The sequence below is a fragment of the Cicer arietinum genome, chromosome 2 (assembly GCF_000331145.2).
Source record: "Cicer arietinum cultivar CDC Frontier isolate Library 1 chromosome 2, Cicar.CDCFrontier_v2.0, whole genome shotgun sequence".
In the NCBI taxonomy this organism is placed as follows: Eukaryota; Viridiplantae; Streptophyta; class Magnoliopsida; order Fabales; family Fabaceae; genus Cicer; species Cicer arietinum.
In genome coordinates this window covers 18,296,403-18,315,103 of record NC_021161.2, presented here as the reverse complement: position 1 = coordinate 18,315,103, position 18,701 = coordinate 18,296,403, and the positions used below count along the sequence as shown (strand labels likewise).

The following is an 18,701-nucleotide window of genomic DNA, read 5'->3' as shown; positions in this document are numbered from 1 at the left end:
TGATTATAAATATTGTAGTGATCCAATAATATTAATAGATGTTAAAACATAAAAGAAAACAATTAACTAAATTAAACAGTGATATAATAAATAAATAAATAATATATTTATATAAGTATGGGTTGGAATGGATACTATAATATCCTTATATTTAATTTTGCGAGGAATTACCTTCTTATACCTATAATGTGCAAATTTTAAAACTATACATTGTAGATTTGTTTTAAAGATATGTACTAAATCTAGATCCAATTGTGATGCTAATTTGAGGATGTAATCGTCTTTTCCCATAAAAATTGTGACTAATCAATTATCATTGTATAAATTTTATTGGATTTCAATGTAGATCCTCCTTTTCCTAAATAATAATAATAATAATAATAATAATAATAAAATAAAACAAAACAAAACGTAAAAGAAAACAATCCTGCTCTCTCTCGTAACTTAGCCGCCCTCACTCTCACATCGCCGCCGTCTCTCGAGCTCTCTCGCCGTGCTGTCTTGTTCGCTGTTTCACTGAGTCTTTCTTGCAACAACAAGCCAAAGCACCTACGATAAGCTACGTGACTGCCTTTTTAACCTCATAGCCCATCGTTTCAGTCGACAATTGCTCCGCCGCGTGGAATCCTACACGTCCCTCCCGCTGCGTCCAAACCGCTGGTATATCTCTTCATCCTTTCATGCCTTCCACTTTCAATCCGTATCTTTCTTTTGTGAGTATCTCGATTTTAAGCTGTGAGAATTTATAGATTTCAATTTTTCTTGAATTATGGTTGCCAAGTATATCTATGAATGTCTAAGTATTTCAATTTTCTTGATTCCACCATGATAAAATCTGTGCAGTTTGTTTTACCTTTATTTTAATTCTATCGTGTTAGCTTTTAAAATTTCTACTTTATTTCAGTGATAGAGTTATATTGTTTCTTTTATACCCCTTTTTGTGTGTGAATTGTTCATTGCTATCTTTTGGGGTGTTGAAGGTTCACATTGGATAGTAACACCTTAGCCTTCACCATCAACGCTGTCTCACCCTAGCCTTCACCCATCGCCGTCTCACCATCTTCTGCTGTATGTTTGAAAGATTTTATAATTTGTGCGTGTTCTGGTTTGCTCTTCTGGTCGAAGTTACTCTTTTGTGTTACGGTTTGATCTAGTAGGAACTTTTTTATGAAAAACGGCTCAAAAAACGCATTTGCCCTTCAACGGGTACCCGATAATATATATCTTTAGATTTCAGTTTTATAGTTTGGATTTTTTTAATAGATATCTTCTCAGTCTCTTCATATTTTGCTTAGGTTGGATCAGCTCAGTTAAATTATGAAGTTTTATGGAACAGATTTAGGTTCTATTTTGCAATGCATAAAGCGCGGTGAAAAACAGATCAAACTTAAGAAGAAGTAACCTTCATTTTTCTTTTATTTTGGTGTTAGATATATTAACAAAATTTAATTACATTAGAATTAAACTCGTGGTGCAGGTGGTTACTTGGCTTACCTGCTACAAAACTTGAGAGGAAGAAGTTGAAAGAAATTCTAAATACAGGGTCAGTGCTTCATTTGTTCAATGATTTAGCCTTTTTGGATAAACATACTTATTAAGTAAGCGCTTATTTAATATTTATATATGTTATTTCTATAACAAAACATAAAATATATTCAATTCATAAGTTATCATGAAGAGCTGATGGAAATAAGCTGAAAACAGCCTTATGAAAATGTCATAAGTTGTTTTCATAAGTTCTCCCAAACAGTCTCACAAGTGCTTATGCCAGTAGATAAATATAGATAAGCAAATCCAAACAGACCTTTAGTCACCTCACCACGCTTCACTCTAATGAATTCTTTTCTTTTCTTTGTTTTCTTTTCCTATTAACAGAGATTTGGCAGAGTCTTTGCTCAGGAAAGATGATGATGTAAGTTTCCTTTATTGTATTATTATATGCTTACAGTTACTTGAATTGCTCTTCGAAGATTTTAAATTTGAATATAAATTGAGAATCTAATAATCATTTCATCAGATATTTTATGAGTCGGCGAGAACTCGTGTTGAACGCGCCTTTGGAGCACACTCCATTGAAACAGAGAATTGTATTCCTAGTGATGATATGGATTTGAATCAAATACCAAACTTAAAAAGGTTGATTGTATCATGCCTCGACAATTTGACCACCAAGGGTCTATACCTTCTTGCTATGATAGTTAGTGGTGGCACAACCAAGTATGAAAGAACTCGTGGTAAGTTGAAAAAGATTATCAAGGGTTCTCTTTCTAGTGTTCTGAATAGCAAAGAACACAATAACCAAAAACTGGAAATTTGTAAACAGATTTTTCAACATCTCAACAATCCTCAGCATTTTCGACATAGGTGTGAGTTTTTGCATGAATCCGGGTCCCAATCTTACCATGCTGCTGTAATAAAGGTGTTGTGTGAACTTGAAAAATTACCATCCGAATCCTTGATTGCAATGCGTAGAAAACTTAGAGATGTTAAAGCACCGGTGCCTCAGTTGCAACCGTTCAAAGACCCATGGTCACGAAGCAGGCTACTCCAAACAGTGAATCGAAGCTGTAGAAAGATGCTTTTACAACTTGATAGAGGAAATGAGTTACAAGAGCCATTAGCCAAAGCCATGTCCATAGCATATTTATCACTAAAACTGAAAACTGGTTTTTATAACAAGTTTTTAGAAGAATTTTACCAGTTCTCGCCTGAAGTAAAGTCCCTGCAGAGTGATATTATAAATGCTATACGTTCTGTTGAGAAAGTTGAAGTAGTGCCATTGCAAGTGCTTAAAGATTTACAACTTCTAATTGAACCAAAGGCTACAATATCAAACAAGGGCTTACGGCCAGCTTTCAGAAATCTTTTGACTGAGTTTCTATTTGAGTGCAGTGATATGGATAGCACTCCAAAGTCTCTATCGCAGATCCTAGATGTTATTAATAAGAGTTCTAATAGCACACACGATGTAACGTTCCAGAAGAAGTATATTGAAGAAGAAGTTGACTGCATACTAAGTGTGAGTGCTCAAACAAATCAAATTATTCAAGATTTGTTGCCAAACAGTGAATTTGACCAGGACTTCACTGATGCATATATGGAGCAATCAGAAGAAAGTGATGACAGTGACAGTGATGAAGATGAGAATAGTAATGGTAGTCAACTTCAGGAGAATAGACATTTTGAAAATGGAGCATTTAGTACAATGTATTCAAATTGCGAGGGAGAAAGTGTTGGGGATTTTACACCATTTGAATTTCATCCTCCTACCACTATTACCGAGCCGCTTACATCAAGTGAAAGGTTGAATACTGATTCTGAAAAGCACCAACATAAGAACTGTGATGCAATAAATTTGGAATTGAAAAATTGCAACACTCCATATCATAATCAATGCCAAGAAGAAAGCATAGAGCAGTTTAGTGCATCTGTGGGATATAAAAACTATAATTCTTCAGTTGTTTCACCTGACAAGGAACCTGGTGAAAATATTGTCAGGAGACATGATTTTTACAAATCATACACAGAAGTTGACCCAAAAGATGCATCTAACTTTTGTGAGGAGACAGAACCCATTCCCACTAAGTACAACGCATGCAACAACCAATACCTTGCTACCCAAGATGCTTGTGATAAAACAGCTATGCTTGCATATAATCTCATAGGTGATATGTTGAAAGAGTTTGCCGCAACTGAAGGCCTAAACTTAAACATAAGCGACCGTTCATACCTCAGTCACGAAGCAAAAGGTACTGAAAATTTCTTCTATTACTACCACTACAACAAATTTATTCACATAATGTTGAATGATCGTAATATTGCTACTCTACATATTTTATGAAAGCCTTATGCTTTAGTTTTAATATATTGTGAATAACATTTAACTAGTGTTTTGGTATAAATTTATCAATTAATATAGAGATACTTGTGCTGTCGACATTGATTATCTAGTTCTATATCATGCAGAAACAGAAAAACAGTCATTATTTGGGAAACATAGAAGTGGTCCAGCTATTGTTCGAGTAGTTGAAGAGCTTATTCCTTCCTTCCCAGATAGGTATTTGTTACATTCTTCAATAATGCTTTTATTTTTCTGAATAAGCTTTACTCTTTTGCTGTTTTGCATCTTTGTGTAGTACAATTTTTTTGTGACTAAATTGTGTACTACATCTTAGATGCTTAGCAAATATATTAGACGAAGTTATTATATGAGCATGTAAGTACACACTAAACTAGCCAAATTTATGTCTGAGTATGAATAACTCGTGTGTTTTGGACACTGTAGTAGCATGGAAAGACTGAAGGTACTGATGGGCTTATGATAATGGAATTTGGGCTTTTGCGTAGGCGTATTCATTGGCACAGGTTAATCTGCTAACTCAGTCACTCAAACTAACTCGACCCGCATATTAATCCACCCATTCAAGTATAGGTCCAACCCGTTTAAACTCAAAGATATTCGGTTCAGATAATGGATTTGATATTTTGAACATGCAAACTCGACATGTTGACGTGAAATATTTTATTTATTTTTTTATTATTGATGTATAGTTATAGTTTAGTTTGTTTAATTTGATTTGATGATTTGTTGTTAATTTAGTTGTTTTATATGTTTAGTTGTGTTTGTGCATTGTATTTTAAGTATTGAACGATGTACTGTAATAAACTTTTACGTTTTGGTTTCGTTAGGCCAAATCTTTATTGTTATGAAAGAAGATTCGCAAGAAACACAATAATTCTATACGGCAGCATAATGCTCTTCTGATTAATGACCATAACAAATTACACTACTTTTCTATGAGATTTAAAAAGAATTGAATGAATAAGTGTTTGAATAACAGAACTCGGGTAAAACCAAGCTTTGGAAAAATCACTATCAACAATATAAATCACGACTTGGTTAATGGTTTGAACAGCAAATTTGGTCATTTTTATCGAACAATATAAACCTAGTTAATGGCATTAAAAAATATGGTTAATGTTGTGAATAACTTGATTAATGGATTCGAACTAAAAACTTGGGCATTCTAATCAAATAACATATAAACCTGGTTAATGACTTAAAAACAATATGGTTAATTCCTTGCACAACTTAGTTAATGGATTTGAACATAAAGTTTAGTCATTTTTATCAGACAATATAAATCTGGTTAATGACTTTAAGAAACATGGTTAATATTGTGAACAACTTGGTAAATAGATTGGAACTGAAAACTTGGCCATTCTAATCAAATAAGATATAAACTGATTAATGACTTAAAAAAATATGGTTAATTCCTTGCATAACGTGGTTAATGGATTTGAACAAAAAGTTTGGTCATTCTAATCAAACAATATAAATCAGGTTAATGGCTTTAAGAAACATGAATTTGTTCATTTATAAAAATCAACGGCTAATGCGCACTAATTTTTAACCATACATATTTGGAGACTAAAAACAACATCTAATGCGCACTAATTTTTAACCATACATATTTGTTCATAAAAATAAAGAAAGAAAAAAAGAGGCAAAAAGTGTGGTTCAAACGCCACCAACTACATCGCTATAGAGAACCTCCCACAAACTCAAAATATGTCAATAACACACTTATTTTTTCTTCTTCTTTTCATTCGGATTCACAAACGGACTTTGATTGACTACACTTTTAACCCGCTTCTTTGGTTTATCTTTCACTCTCGTAATTATGTTTGACGTTGATTTTGATGAACTATTCACGTTAGGCTCACCTGTTGACAAATGTATTAAAATTATATCATAACAATACTACAACAACACCGCAACATTTACAATTTATTACTTACCAACAACGTTTTCTGCGACTTCATTCCCAACATTCTCAACAAGGGTACTAATATTCAATCTAATGATCATTTGAATCAACAAAACTGTAATCTTAAAAAATCTTCAAACTTATTAATTAATTAAGATACTAATCATGTATTGAACTGCAATGATATCTATCAATAGCTTCCAATTCAGAATTTAAGATCACATAAAACATACTGAAATTCTATTATGCAGCTTGAATTGGATAATAAATAAAAGAATATGTCAAAAAAGTAATTAGCAACAGCCAAAGGAAACAAAAAAACAACTATAAATTTAGCTACCGCAATCATCAAACGAAAAAACAAAAAATTAATTTTGCATCAAAAGGAAAAGTGGAGTAGAAAAAAAGAGAAAAAAAATAATGAAAGAAAAATCGACCTTTGAAGAATAGGAAGCGATGAGAAACCCTAATTCAAAATTAGCAAAAAAATAAACTCTAAATCAATGACTATAAACCAAAAATCCTAAACGAATAAGCAAAAAAAGAAACCTTAAATCAATAACTAAAAACCCTAAATTGAAAGAAACAATAATCATACAAAGAAGCAACAACGATGATAGAGAGAAGTAAACTTACAATGAAAACACTCAACAACCTGTAACTGTCACACACAAAAGACGACGAGCGACAACGAGCGATGACGACTGGGAAGGAAGAAGATGAGATGGTCCAGGAAGAAATAGAAAGAAGGAAGATGAGGCTGGCTAAGATGAGACGAGCGACGACGATGACGTTTATTTCTGGTTTGTTTCTATTAGGGGTGGACAACATATCCGGACCCGACCGAACCAATAGGATATTTAAGCATACGGGCGGATTTCTACGAGTTGGTGGGTTATGCGAGTAAAAAATAAGGGTTTTAATAAGGGTTAATTTGGACTCGTCGATACCCAAACCCAACCAATATTATTATTATTATTATTATTATTATTGTTATTATTATTATTATTATTATTATTATTATTATAATACAAAGTGAGAGACATGTACATCACAGGTACACAAGGCCCAACACAGCCCAAATCAAATTTTTAGTTTATTTTTTTATAAAAAAGACCCAATTATAAATTGAAACCTTAATATCTCACATTTTCCACTCTCACTCTCGAACTTAGCCCCCCACCCTCCCAAACTCAGCCTCCCCACCCTCTCAAACTCTTGTTTCTGATGCTCACACACAGCCACATCCACAACCTTACATCGTCACCTCCGTCGCCTTCACCATCATCGCTAACTCAATTCAATCCTTACATGATAGACACTCAAAGAACCCTCTCTTGAAAATCCTTGAAGATCACCTTCTTCAGTCCTTCGACACGTAATTCGTTGTTATTCCCTCGATGATCAATATCTAGAATACATACCCCAACAATTGATATATCCTCGTTGTTGTTTTACACTTCAAAACTCGATTGCACACCCGACTTGAACAAAGAAAAAGTTTTCAATTTATGTTATATTATTATTATTATTATTATTATTATTATTATTATTATTATTATTATTATTATTATAATACAAAGTGTACATCACAGGTACACAAGGCCCAACACAGCCCAAATCAAATTTTTAGTTTATTTTTTTTATAAAAAATGGCCCAATTATAAATTGAAACCTTAATATCTCACATTTTCCACTCTCACTCTCGAACTCAGCCGCCCCACCCTCCCAAACTCAGCCTCCCCACCCTCTCAAACTCTTGTCTCTGATGCTCACACACAGCCACATCCACAACCTTACATCGTCGCCTCCGTCGCCTTCACCATCATCGCTAACTCAATTCAATCCTTACATGATAGACACTAAAAGAATCCTCTCTTGAAAATCCTTGAAGATCACCTTCTTCAGTCCTTCGACACGTAATCCGTTGTTATTCCCTCGATGATCAATATCTAGAATACATACCCCAACAATTGATATATCCTCGTTGTTGTTTCACACTTCAAAACTCGATTGCACACCCGACTTGAACAAAGAAAAAGTTTTCAATTTATGTTATGATCTTGAACGATTGAGTATGAGAAATAGGTAAAACTATTCTGGTGTTTAGAAATGTTTAGAAAATCTATATACGATGCATGAAAAAGTTAGGTCAATGAAAAATGTTTTAAATGAGATATAACAACTTTGTAACTGTCAAAACCATCTTAAAACTCTCAAATTTCAAGGCTACAAAGTTGGTAAGTCAATCCACACACCATGTGTATCAATTTACATGTGTTCAAAAAACATATTTTGAAGTGTGAAGCTGTGTGAATCGATTCAAACAAGGGTAACTTGACTCGCATAACTCCCTACAATGCTGGTAAGTTGATTCACATGATAGGTGGATTGATTCACAGTCCCGAGACGTCAAAAACTAAGTTCTTGATGTTTATAAATCAATTCATAATTTGATTTACAAAGTTAAAAGTCACATAGAAAAGGTTTATGAAGTGTTTTAAACCATGTCAATGCAACATGATCATGTTATAAAGTGTATGCATGCTAAACCTACATATAATAACACTTATGCATTATAAAACTTTCTTTTCCATGCTTTATTTCTTGAATGAGTAGCCTATGCAAGAGCTAGAGAGAGAGAATCAACGAAACACACACTTACATCATCTACTCTAATGAAGTTGACATAATTCAAAACAGTAAGTCTAAACTAGGGGTGGACATCGGGCGGTTTTGGGCCAAAAGTGTTAAACCGGCCCAATCCAAGGGTGGTATTTATTAGCTCAATTTCGTCCATTTTATAATTCGGGTACGTCGGATTTATATAGTCGGGTATCGGTTGTGTGTGGGTGGGTAAAAACGGGTTGGACTTTATTGGTCTTTTTTGCTTTTTTTCTTTTAAAAAAATTATTGAGCCATTTTTTGCTTTAAAAAAAAAATCTAGTCTTTTATAATTTGTTATATATAATACAATTATGGTCCATTAAAAAAACTGGCCCAACCTGCCAATCATACATCACACTTGTTTTATATCTTCAATTTTTCTAAATAGAACTATGGCCCATTAAAAAATTTGGCCCAACCTTCCAATCATACATCACACTTGTATTATATCTTCAATTTTTCTAAATACAACTATGACCCATTAAAAAAACTGGCCCAACTTGCCAATCATACATCACACTTGTTTTGTTGTATCATTGTTCTCAAACACATAGCATTTGAAATTTTCCACATAAAGTCTAAGGCTAATATTAAATCACAAATTCTTCAGCAACATAAGTCACAGTCACATGACAACACAATCAATACAAATTACATCTTCAAGAATAAATTTCATCGTGATCAACTTAATTAAAATTTGACATTAATCAAATGAAGGAAATATTGCTGCATCATGAGGATTTACTGGTAATTTCACCAACATGAATATTTCTTCCTCTACACACATATAATACAAGTTAGAAGGAAAAAAGTTTTAGAACATAATAATATCGGTGTTCAAATTAGACAGAACCAGTGCCAATTGCATAACATAATAACATCAATGTTCAAATTAAAAAGAACCAATGACAATTGTAAAACAAAATAACATCAATTTTCCAATTAGAAAGAATATGTGATAGTTGTAGAATAGAATAACATCACTCTGTAAAAAATGTAAAATACATGATATATAATCAAACTAATCCAACAACAAAATTTATAGAAAAATAACCCAAGAGCAGTGAGAAATTTGCTTCAGTTTTGTTCTGTTGTCATAGCAGTGAGACTCCAGCATGACATCTATGTTTCAAATTTTAAACAAATAGCAAAATCAAGTTTTCATATACATTACATACCCAACAATTGAATTGTAACAAAAGTTTCAAATATTAACATACATAGGTTTTCTTTTGCCAATTTTGATCCAATGCCACAAAATTAGAAGTTGATGCAAATATATGGTAAGCTGGTCCAATGCCACAAAAGTATGAGTTAGATGGTTTATAATTTATTATATTGACAAGTTATGCGGTAAAATGACAATCAAATCAAAACTTACAAATAAATCCTCATTAGTGCAAACAATAGAAAGCTCCTTCAAAAATCTTTTTGCTCCATCTTATCCAACTCATTCAACAACATTACCTGCAAAAATAAATCATAAATAAGTCAAAAGAACATTGAAATCATTTATAATAAACTCAAACTAAATGAAGCTCCTTACTCACGAAGCCTTCTTAATCCAAAAAGATATGGCCAACTTGTTACAAAAAGATATGACCAACTTGTCCTAAAATCTAGAATTATCTCTCAAAATATATTGGTCGGCTGCTTGGCTGTGCTATGATTGATGATGAGTCTTTTGTGACTCCAAAAAAAATAGGTAGCCTATAATAAATAAAAAATTGAACATAATTAAAACAATAAAACTAAACATGATTAAAAACATAACATAATTATGAAAGGATAATCATAAATTGGACCTTCAACAATTTAAACACAATTTGAATAGTGGATAATCATAATAGGTAGCCTAGGTAGAGCTTCCATTTAAATCTACGATACATTAAATATGAGCAAATTATCATGTTAAACACATAAATATTATATATAACAATGAATACAATTTTTTTATAAATAAATAAATAAAAGTGCACCTGCTAATATTTCCTCTGAAATCTCATACTCCTCATCTAATATGAAGTCTTTAAAATGGTAAAAAAAAAAACAACTTCAACCAATTATGGGTGTATATTAGAGCCTCCGTCATTTTTGGGTTTAGGGAGTTTCTATATACCTCTAAAACCCTACCCCCGGTGCTAAAAGCACTCTCAGAAGCCACATTAGAAACTGGTGTAGGCATAATATCTTTTACCATTCTAGACAAAATTGGATATCGACAAGCATTGTGTTTCCACCACATTAAAATCTCAAACTTTTCTACAAACTCTATACATTTCTCATTAGTGTACCTCTCAAGTTCATTTTCAACATCAATCGAATCATTTTCCTTTAAATTTTTTTGAAAAGCATTTTCCCGTTGTAAGTGTGCGCTTGTGGGACCAACAACGGTTGTTTCACAAAGGGAAATAATTGTACCAACACTAGAAGATGAAGTCTTAGGTGTTGTATCATAAGCATGTGTATACCACTTGTACACTTTAGTAAGATTATCATTTATGCTTGTCAACAAATTTTTTAATTGGTTTATCACCATACATATCATTGAAGCACCACTCCACATACTTTAACTTGTATCGGGGATCTAAAATAACACAAAAGTAAAGGAGCTGATTTATGTTAGATTCATTACCCCAATATTTGGTGTACTTTGCCAACATTTGGTTGCCCATTGATGCTAAACAAGTGTTAAGGTCCATCGATGAATGTTTAAGTTCAATAAAGATGGAAGCTAATTGGGGAAAAACCATATGCAAACTTGTTTGTTGTGAGGTTGAAAACACTTTTGTTGCATCATAAAAATACTTCAAAAACTGAACAAAGCACTTGCGATTTTCTCAATCATTATTAGTGGGTGGAGAAGCTTCTACAATGTATTTCCTATAGCTTACATCTTCGTCTTCAAGCTTATCAAAGTCTGTTTTAAATTTTATAGCCGCTTCCAACATCAAATATGTTGAGTTCCACCTTGTTTGAAAATCAAGACACAACCATTGCTTGTTTGCAATTCCAGCAAATTCTATATATTTCTTAAACTTTGCAGTCCTCTGTGGTGAAGATCTTACAAACCTCACAACAGTTCGAATGGAAAAAATTGAAGAGTCGAAGTCTTTCAATCCTTCAGTCACCATCAAGTTGAGTATGTGAGCACAACACCTCATATGAAGGAAAAAAACCATTCAACAATAGTTCATTCTTGTTTTTTTTTTTTTTTAATCTTTTTCTTCAATAATCTTACTGTGACATCATTTGATGGTGCATTATCAACTGTGACAGTAGACACATTTCTAAGTCCTCATTTCCTCAATACCTCCTCACACTTTTTGGTAATTCCACTCATTATCAAAAAAGTGGACTGTGAGGGTTAAATAATTAAGATTTTAAATAGAAGTCCAACAATCTGTAGTAACAGCCACCTAACTACAATCAGACTTGAAGAACCCTTTCAACCTAATTTTTTCATCTAAATACAACTAGAAACAATCTCTTGCTACAGTACATCTTGATGGTATGGTAAATTGGAACTGCAATTGATTACATAAGTACTTAAATCCCTCCCCTTCAACTACTTTAAAAGGTTGCTCATCCAAAATGATAAAAATAACCAAAGCTTTTCTACATGCTTGAACATTAAATCTAGAGCTTGCTACAACAAAATTGGACCCCTCACTTGTTGGAAATTGTAAAATAGTTTGGTTAGGGTCAGTTGCTACATTTAAAGGATATTTTGTGCATATTGTTATTTGATGTTTCATATTGGAAGTACCATGTGTCTTAGCTTCACAATAATACTTTTGATGGCAGTATTTGCAAACAGCAGTTCTGATTTCACAATTAGGAATTTCATTAAAGTGGTCCCAAACCTCAGAAGTTTTTCTATAACCACCTGCATTGTCTTTTCTCTTCTTCGCAACTAGAGGAAGAGTAGTTGCAGGAGCATATTGTTCATTAGGTTGGTTAAGAGAATGATTAGGCGAAGGCTGCTCCGGCTGCTCCATCACTGAAATATGTATGATTGTTATGGTTATGTCTAGTTAAAGTTTAAAAAATTGAGTTTTTAATCAAAGGTTTAATTCGATGAAGTTTTTTTTAATTAATTGTTAAAGTTTTCCTATATAATTAATTATCATCCAAATCTAAATTTTATGTGATCTATTAGTGAATTTTGTATATGAAATAACTCATATGGTTTGGGCATTTAGCAACTCGCATTTTGTTTTTTAATTAACGATTTTATTTGATTAAGTCTTTTTTTATATAAAACAACTCATATTATAGGACAATAGGAGTTGCTTCAGCATGAAAATAACAACTAATTGACTAGTCAGTTAGTTGTGTAATATAGTCACTTGTTATCATATAAACTTCATACAAACTTAAACAAGTTCAGCCAATAATCATATTATTTTAGCATAACATAAAATTATATAACCAAATAAGTTCATAACTAGACATGTTCACGAATTGGTTTTAAATGAAAACTGAACAGAACCAAGCCAATTCTGAACCACAAAAACAACTTGAGAAGAAAAATCAGCATGTGAATTAAACTAATTTTATAATCTAACATGTGGTAGAATTAAATTTAAAAATCAGCATGTGAATTTTGCATGAGAAGAAAAATCAGCATGTGATACTGAACCAATTTTAATGCATAAATGAAGCATGTAGTATAAAAAATTAGATTATTAAAATAGACTTAATTACCAACTGTAACCAGATTTAAGCAATAGACTTAATTACCATATCACATGAAGCATATTATTAGCATGCACTAGACAACAAACAAGTTAAATTATTCTAAAAAACCATGTAGTTTAAAAATAACATACACAATCTCGTTTAACTTACAATTTTCTGGTCTAGCTCCTTGCATGCTCATGCCTCCTTGGCCTTACTTCATTATTCCAAACCAGAAAAGTTCAAAACACAATAAGTAAGTATTGAGCAGAATCTATAATGTAGCAATATTTAATTATAATGAGACAAATATGAATCTAAAACTAAACATCATAAACAAATCAAAGATAAATATAATACTAAATAATATAAACAAATCAAACAGGAATGTTAAACTAAAAACAAAAACAAAAAACAAATCAAACATGAAATAGCGTATAGCTAGCGGCCTACCTTCAAAATGCTATAGCGGTATAGCTGGTAGCAGTATAGCCGCTACGTTGAAGTCTAAAGGAACATTTAGAAGCAATTAATACCATACACATATAGAGGCAAAAAAAAAAAAAATAGAAAACTACAAAAATTAGAGAAACATTCATAAGTCATAACTTCAAAGGACATTGCTACTAATATTTCACACATAATATAAACATAAATTCCATGCTTCGAGCATCTAAAAGCAATAAGCAAATATTTTTTGTTTAAAAAAAATAAAGAATTCGTTTTATATTTTTATTACTAATAAAATCATTTTGTATTATGATTAAAAACTAATATAACATTATATATTTTTTATTGTAATTTATAGCATAGTATATTTTCTTTTTTAAATCACATTACCAATTATTATTAATTAATTATATAAAACGAAAAAGGAAAGCAAGTGAATGAATAGAGTAAACAAAATAACAGCTTGTCAGCAAGCAAAATGAGAAGTATCATAAACGTGTTAAGGGCATTTAAGACATTTCCTTTGCATTTACCGTTGCGTGTTTTTCTCAGAAAAATCGCTTGGTCTTCTCCGCGAATTAGTCGCGATCAAGGCTGCGACGGCCGCTATCCAAATCTGCGACGCAACGACGTTTTGTGTAGCGCCAAACCACCGCAACGCGACGTGACAGCGCGATTGCGGCCACAACGGCCGCTTGTGACTACATAGGAATAAACATATCAAACCAAAAACCAAAAATCAGAAATTACAAGAACATAAATCTTAAAATAGAAAATACAAGATTATAAAACAACAATCTACAAAAATAGCAAGTAAAAAATTGCAAATAACTACAAATTTAAACTAATAAATCTAAATTTACATAAACTACAAATGAAAGCACTATCGATTGGAAAAATGAATCACAATAAATTCCATCATTATATTAGAAACATGAACAATAGTAGTATAATTTGTACCTAAGCAATCATAAAACACTAAAAAATCATAGATTAACCTTAAAAACTTAAAATTACATTAAGAAACCTTAAAAGAAACTCTAATAAACTAATCTTCTCTAAAGTTTGAACAGAGAAATTAGATATGGACAACCTCTATATATATCAGTACCTAAACTTAATGGAAACATCATAAAACAAATGTTAGTGAAAAAGATCAAACCCTAACACAAAATAGTAACTTCAATGAGAAGAACAAACCAAAACAAAACACAAAAGCATATAATACCTTTCAAGAAAAACATTGAATAAAGAAAGAACAACGTTTAAAGATAAACATTTAATAAATTTTCTGATATTAGAGAGTTAGGGTTTGGTAAAAAAATTCAAAGGAAACTTACCAGATTTTCGTTGCATGTTTGTAGGCTAAAGGGAGACGACAGCGATAGTGACGGCGGTGATGGTGGCGACAACGATAGTGACGGCGGCGATGGTGACCGTGACTCTGAACAACAGAGACGAGACTCAAAGAGAACCCGTTTGAGACTGAGTCTTTAAGAGAGACAAAAGAGAGAGAGTGTGAGGCAGATGATGATGTGATGAGTGAATGTGTTGAAATTTGAACTCAAGTCAGTGTTAATTGGGCTGGGCTGTTGGGGGATTGTGTGTTATTGGGTTTTTTTTTTTTAAAAATGCCTTGAACAAGTTGTGGATTTGTGTCTGTGAGACGTGAATGTATATTTATATTAGTACTGAAAGTGAAAGTGAGTAGTATTGCTAATGTGTGTGTATTTTAATTTTACATACTAATATATAATATAAAATTGATAATATTGATATATAATATAAGAATAATAATATAATCGGACGGATTTGGGTACCGACGGATTCAAATTACTCATCCGAACGCGACCGTGTAAACCCATGTGAACCTTTATTTTTCACCCGTTCAACCCATCAACCTGAAGAAACCCGTCTAATAACTGCTTCATCTTTGAAAAAGAGAACTGGGTCAACACCTCTACTTTTGCCTTGACTTTGTAGCTTTCTTTTCCCGGTACCTTATTTTCTGTGTTTTGTGCATTATGGGGTTCTTTAGTTTCCTCAGAATTATTTTCTTCAAATGTAATAACTTCCAAATCTTCTGTATTGGATACATTGTCATTCCCATTTTCCTCTGGAACTGCTAAGACTTCTTCATGTGTGGTTTCAGATGAATTGAATTGTGGTGCTTGTGCATCCTCAAGATTATGGTTTGTTGGTTCTACATATTACTCATCAACTTTTGTGATGGGTTTTTCGAGAAGAGCTGCAAGAATGAAAACAATTACAAACATGAGAAAACGTTCGGGTAAAATGAATATAAACATGGTAGAAATGAGATCTTGGAATTATTTCCATTCTGTTAACCCAGATTTCCCGACTAATTACTAACGGAAACTGAGGTAAAAAAGAGAGAAACAAATGTTATTATATAAGAAAGACTACCAGGAAAAGGAGAAACTTTTTGCAGCACAGCAATAAAGAAGGCCCTAGTGTTCTGATCATGAGGCATTATCCTCATGCGGTGCTCAAGAGGAAAATTAGAAGCTTCTTTGGCAGACTCAGACATCACAGGATTCTCTAGTGCTTCAATTCCATCTTCAGCTTTTCCATTAACCACACTAGTAATGTCATATCCCGTGTCATCATTAAAATTACTGTCGCCCAGATCCTGATAGCGTATTCCAGAAGGAAACATACTGGAAAGAATTACACTTCTACGAAACTTGGGAACATCTTTGGAAGAAACGAACCAACTTCCCTTGTCATATACCTGCACCTCCAAAATCAACAGCTTAAAAGAAATTCAATTGCCTTACAAAACGTAGGAAACTAAGAAAGCCAACCAACCACTATTTTCCTTCAAAATCCTTTAGTTTGTCTATAATCACATGATAAATCTCCCAAAAAACCCACAAACGCACAAACTTTGACATGTATACATAAGCAACATATTTGTTTTATTTTTAAATATTAAATGTATTATAATCAAAACTAGAATGCTGAAAGAAATAAACAATCAATTGACCACTAGAACACAAACCTTCCATCTCTTGAGACCTGACCGACGAATAAGTTGTGGAAGCTCACTCGATACATCAACAAGTTCGACGGACCCTCCACACCTCCGCAAAAAAAAAAAAAAAAAAAAAAAAAAAAAAAAAAAAAAAAAAAAGAATAGAGGATAAAGAAAATGGAATTGAGCACGATTACTTATTAGATTTTCATGTACTAGGGCCAAGATCTACCTATTTGAATTCGAATAATATATAAATATATATATATTGAAGAAAGTAAAAGACAAAATACTTTCATATTTTATTATTACAGTCCTAAGCCCTATCATGTTGTACAGGGTTGTGAGCTATACTTATTGCTGCTTTGCTATCACAGAACAATTTTAAGGGTGAGTCAACTTTCATTTTCAGTTCGTCCAAGAGTTTACGAATCCATAAAAGTTCATAGATTCCTTGAGCCATTGCTCTGAATTCAGCTTCTGCACTGCTTCGAGCAACAACCCCTTGTTTCTTACTTCTCCAAGTAACTAAATTTCCCCAAACATAGGCACAATATCCAGTGGTGGATTTTCTATCAGTAATTGATCCTGCCCAATCAGCATCTGTAAATATAGAGACTTCTCTGTCATTAGTTTTCTTGAAGCACAAACCCTTTCCAGGATTGGATTTCGAGTACCTTAAGATTCGATAAACTGCCTCCAAGTGTTCTTCATAGGGAGAATGCATGAATTGACATACAACACTCACAGAGAAAGCGATGCCAGGTCTAGTGTGGGCTAGATAAATAAGTTTGCCGACTAACCTCTGGTATCTTCCAATCTCAACAGGAACACTGCCTTTCTCCCAAAGTTTAGCATTTAATTCAATAGGAGTATCTGTTGGTCTACACCCACTCATTCCAGTTTCTTCCAAGAGATCTAGGATGTATTTTCTTTGAGAAACAACAATTCCCTTCTTTGAGCGAGCAACTTCCATACCAAGAAAATATTTAAGCGCGCCTAAATCTTTGATCTCTAATTCTTTAGTCAAATTTTTCTTCCATCTTTCCATCTCAACAATGTCATCTCATGTGAGAATAATATCATCTACATATACAATTAAAATTGAAATTTTACCAACATTAGAGAACTTCATCAACAGAGTATGGTCTAATTGTCCCTGCATATATCCTTGCCTTTTGACCGACTGAGTGAATTTTTCAAACCAAGCCCTTGGAGATTGCTTGAGACCATAAAGGGATTTTTGAAGTTTGCACACATTTGAACCAAATTTATCTTCAAAGCCAGGTGGGCTATCCATGTATACTTCCTCCTCCAAATCACCATTCAGAAAAGCATTCTTTACATCAAGTTGGTTAAGAGACCAATCTAAATTCACTGCCAAGGACAAGAGAACTCTAATAGTGTTTAATTTGGCAACGGGAGCAAAAGTCTCTGAGTAATCAATGCCATATGTCTGAGTAAACCCTTTAGCAACCAAGCGTGCCTTGTATCTTTCAACTGTGTTATCAGAATTATATTTCACAGTAAATACCCATTTACAGCCAACAGTATTCTTTCCTGTAGGTAATGTCATGACTCTCCAAGTTTGATTCTTCTCAAGAGCTCTCATCTCCTCAAGAACAGCTTCTTTCCACTTTGGAATTTTTAGAGCCTCCTGTATATTTTTTGGAATTTCTACAGTAGACAACTTAGAGGTAAATGCAGCAAATGAAGAAGACAATTTTGAGTATGACACATAATTAGACAAAGGATATTTAGTGCATGATCTAATAGGTTTTCTAATTGCAATAGGAAGGTCTAAATCAGGATACTCGACATGACTCTTAAGAATAGAAGAAGACTTACCTGTATCAAGATGATGTGTTGGATTATCTATTGGTTCAGAATCTTGGAAGGGTCAGAGAATGGGTCCTTCATTTCTCTGTTTATGGTTTCTTCTTTCAAAGACATTTCCCTTCCAAGTAGGGTCAATTGTAGTAAACCTGCTTTGTGTCTCTTTATTTGAGTCATTATGTTGTGGCATTTCAGGTGATCCTTTATTATTATTGAGATCAAGAATTTGATCATTGTGATTTTCATTTGAAATTGTCGCCCCCGAATTTGTCGAAACCTCATTCATAAGTGGATTG

The 18,701-nt window shown here is 32.9% G+C and overlaps 1 protein-coding gene across 6 annotated transcripts; it reads left to right on the top strand.

The window, feature by feature from the left end:
• The first annotated feature begins 386 nt into the window (after nucleotides 1–386).
• LOC101497503 (uncharacterized) lies at nucleotides 387–4,683 on the top strand. Of its 6 annotated transcripts, XM_027330708.2 has the most exons (8): nucleotides 388–660; nucleotides 981–1,093; nucleotides 1,296–1,397; nucleotides 1,478–1,543; nucleotides 1,876–1,912; nucleotides 2,018–3,749; nucleotides 3,967–4,057; nucleotides 4,286–4,683. In XM_027330708.2, exons 3-8 carry the CDS (start codon nucleotides 1,318–1,320, stop codon nucleotides 4,320–4,322), a joined length of 2,043 nt encoding a protein of 680 aa, XP_027186509.1. In that variant the 5' UTR covers nucleotides 388–660; nucleotides 981–1,093; nucleotides 1,296–1,317; the 3' UTR covers nucleotides 4,323–4,683. The 6 variants fall into 6 exon arrangements, with proteins under 6 accessions (XP_012575591.1, XP_027186509.1, XP_004514948.2 ...); XM_012720137.3 differs by lacking the exon at nucleotides 981–1,093 and having other exon boundaries at nucleotides 387–660; nucleotides 4,289–4,683; XM_004514891.4 differs by lacking the exon at nucleotides 981–1,093.
• Nucleotides 4,684–18,701: the final 14,018 nt, after the last annotated feature.

Bases quoted from the DNA above. Each gene is read 5' to 3' on its own strand.
- LOC101497503 (XM_004514891.4), top strand. From the start codon at position 1,318: ATGAAGTTTTATGGAACAGATTTAGGTTCTATTTTGCAATGCATAAAG. The intron at 1,398-1,477 runs GTAACCTTCATT...CTCGTGGTGCAG, and splicing joins CAGATCAAACTTAAGAAGAA to GTGGTTACTTGGCTTACCTG. The intron at 1,544-1,875 runs GTCAGTGCTTCA...TCCTATTAACAG, and splicing joins AAAGAAATTCTAAATACAGG to AGATTTGGCAGAGTCTTTGC.